Source organism: Belonocnema kinseyi, chromosome 10, assembly GCF_010883055.1.
Source record: "Belonocnema kinseyi isolate 2016_QV_RU_SX_M_011 chromosome 10, B_treatae_v1, whole genome shotgun sequence".
In the NCBI taxonomy this organism is placed as follows: Eukaryota; Metazoa; Arthropoda; class Insecta; order Hymenoptera; family Cynipidae; genus Belonocnema; species Belonocnema kinseyi.
In genome coordinates, this window is record NC_046666.1 from 69,520,861 (window position 1) to 69,524,079 (window position 3,219).

Consider the following 3,219-nt stretch of genomic DNA (forward strand, 5'->3'; position numbering starts at 1 on the left):
CCATTTCCCTCATTATCCATGACTCCGCCTTCTTCTTTTCTTCATTCTCTCCTACTTCTCCTACTTCTCATCATCTGCTCTCACTTCTCCTACTTTCCCTCGATTCATTTTTCTTCCCCATTTTCTTCTTATTTTCCCTACGTCACTTACCCCCTATTTTCCCACACTTCCCGGATTTTTCCTCTTCGAATTTGGAAATGGATGGAAATTTAAACTATTTGGTTAAAAATTAGGCCTTTGGTTCGAATAATAATCTTTCTTGGTCAAGAATTTTGAAAACTCGTTCTTTATGAATCAATTCAACTGCTTTTGGTTTAAAATTAAAACCCTTTTTTTCTTGTTGAAATATCAACAATGAAATTTTTTCTGAATTCATTTTTTGTTTCTTTAAGATTTATAATATTAGTTTAAAATTCATCTGTATGGTTAAAGATTCAACTAATTTGTTGGAAATTCGTCCCTTTTGGCTTGAAAGTTTTAACTAATTAGTTCTAAACGCAACTGTTTGGTAGACGATTCATTTGACTTTTGTTGTTAATTCATCGTTGCAGGCTGAAAATTTAATTATTTGATAAAAAATACAGCTATTTTGTGGAAAATTACGTAGCTTATTCGAAAAATTAACCACTTGGTTAAAAATACATATTTTTTGTAAAAAATTCTTTTTTTTTATTGAAAGTTCATCCTTTTTGGTATAAAAGTTTTTGGTTGTAAATTTATATTTTATTATTATTATACCATTAAGTCATTTCCCTTTCGGGGTAAGCTTGACTCACTTGGCATGGAGGGAAGTAATATGATGAAGGATATTTAGGTTTTTTAGATTGATCTAGATTTCCCGTATTATTTATTTAAATAACACGTTCTTTCTAAAGTACTGCTCCAACCCAGGCAGCTGATCAATCTCTCTAGCGATTACCTCACGTGAAAAGCCTCATAAAGTCATCATTTTAAGCTTTCGTATTTCTATGGCTTCCTATGTCTCTTCGAAATAGTGTTTCATTTAAATATTCTAATCATTCTTTCCGCAGTCTGCCTCTGTGCAAACTGTCCTTTTCTTTACCTTGATACATTTGTTTCGTTAGTCTTTATTTTTTATTCTCTCCACATACCCAAAATTAATTTGCTAAAAATTCCACTCTATTCTAAAAAATCGACTTTTTGTCTTGAAGATACAACTGCTAGGTTAAAAATTCAACGACTTATAGTTGAAGTTTAATCTTTTTTCTTTTAGAATTGGACCATTTAGTTAAAAATTCCGCTAGTTTGTTGAAAATTCGTCCCTTTTGCCTAAAGATTCAACTATGTATTGGGTTGTTATTGCAATTTTTATGTCTAAAATGCTTAAAATTCTTGGAAAATAAACTGCTTTTTTTATGAAATCGAATTCTTCAATTCTTTTCTTTTAATTTAAATTTTTAATACATTTTTAAAAAAAATTTTTTAATTTTTAATTTAACTACTTTGTTGAGAATGTAATATATTTTTATTTGAAATTTTAATGGTTCCATATTTAATTCAATACTTTTTCTGGGCATAAATTTATTAAAAAGCATTAATACTCCAGTTATTTCTATATTTTTGTGAAAAATAATCCTATTTCCGCTATTTGGAGAACATACTCGTATTGCTCTATGAAGTATGCTATCACGCCATTTCAAAAATGTTGTAAAACAAGGTCGAGTTGACAGGGTGTGTAAAAAGAATGTATATGCAGTATGATAACTTCAGATCGACTTGATAACTTTGATGAGCCATTTTATTTGCTTGATTACCCGAGCTGTATGAACTTGGGAACTCAATATTATTTAATTAAAACTCATCAAAATGAAATGCAAAATGATAATTAAATTACGAAAATAATCATTTTATAAATTAATACGGTACATACCAAAAAAGAAAATAAAGGCCTGGGCTGTCATTTCCTCTAAAGTGAGTTCGACTTTGCTTTTTTCATTCTCCCTATTCTCCATCATGAGTTGTAGCATATCCGGTCGAGATATTCCTTTCTTGTCCCTCATAGTTATCGTGGATTCGATAATTTCTGTGAAGAATCGAGCAATTCTTGGCTGGATCAATCGAATGTTGAAGAGTCTCACAATCCAGAAAAAGTCTCTCATAAGAAAGAATTTCAGGGTAATTTTTTCCAGATCCGTGGCTTCCCTGCCCATCGAATAAAATTCATTTTCTGGATTTCTCATCGAGTCAATTTTGATCCCAAATGCACAGGTTGCTATCACATCGTTGGTATACCTCGTGAAGGCGTCCTTCATTTCTCTCACCTGATTATTTTTCGTATCCTTCGCCAGAAATTCAGTGAAGTCAATCGCACATTGAGATATGAGTTTGTACATTGTCTTCATCTTGCTCGACGTAAAAGCTGGACTTAACAAATTCCTGACATTGTGCCATTTTTCTCCTGTTAAGGAAAACAAGTTCTTCCCAAAGAGGGGATCCCAAGTTTCTTCAACGAAGGTTCGATGATTTGGAAAGCTTTCAAAATTCTTCACTCCGACCGATTTTACTAATTCAAGGTCACGCAGTACAATAACTGGGTTCATGAAGTCATATACACCAAAGTATTTTGCATTTGAGAAATTATCGTACATTTTTTTAATCATATTTCCCATGCTTATTCTACGGAACATGACTGGCATCATGTTACCGAATAAAGGTATGGGTGCGATATGGGGAATTCCGGAGCTTTTGAACATTTTGAGTTTCTTTAAATTATAGAAAAGATAAATTCCAAGGCCACCAGTGAAGGTGGCCAAAATTAGGGTCCATAAGTTTAAAATCATGGTTTAGTGAAACGAAACTTCAGTAATCGATAGCAATTGTTGAACGGTGGAATTCTTTAATGCAACTGACAAATCATAAATGATCACTGTGTTTTTCACAGCTTACACAAGACACTTCATAGCATATATAATTAAGACACGTGCCTTTAAGACTCGCAGGATACTTTATCGTTGTTGACACTATATGCAAGGTAAGTAGGAAGATTAGTAGTTACAAAAATAGATTAGAGCGTAGGAAATTCTATTATTTTGCGTGACATACTAATTTGAGACATTACATTTTTAAATGAACTTTGCACAAATCAGTATAGCTTTTAGTACGGGCTTAAGTGAAAGATAAATTATTTCCTTCGACTATTTCTATTCTGTCCCTGTTAAAAATTGCATTTTTCCTGGTTTAATTTTCAGCTCTTATAAT

General features: G+C 32.0%; 1 protein-coding gene across 1 annotated transcript in view; it reads right to left on the reverse strand.

Moving 5' to 3' along the window:
- LOC117181668 (cytochrome P450 9e2-like) overlaps positions 1–2,885 on the reverse strand; it is a 6,291-nt gene extending 3,406 nt beyond the window's left edge. The window contains exon 1 of the mRNA XM_033374571.1: positions 1,892–2,885. Coding sequence (XP_033230462.1) covers positions 1,892–2,801 — 910 coding nt within the window. The 5' untranslated portion in view covers positions 2,802–2,885. The remainder of the gene's footprint in view (positions 1–1,891) is intronic.
- Between the last annotated feature and the right edge of the window lie 334 nt (positions 2,886–3,219).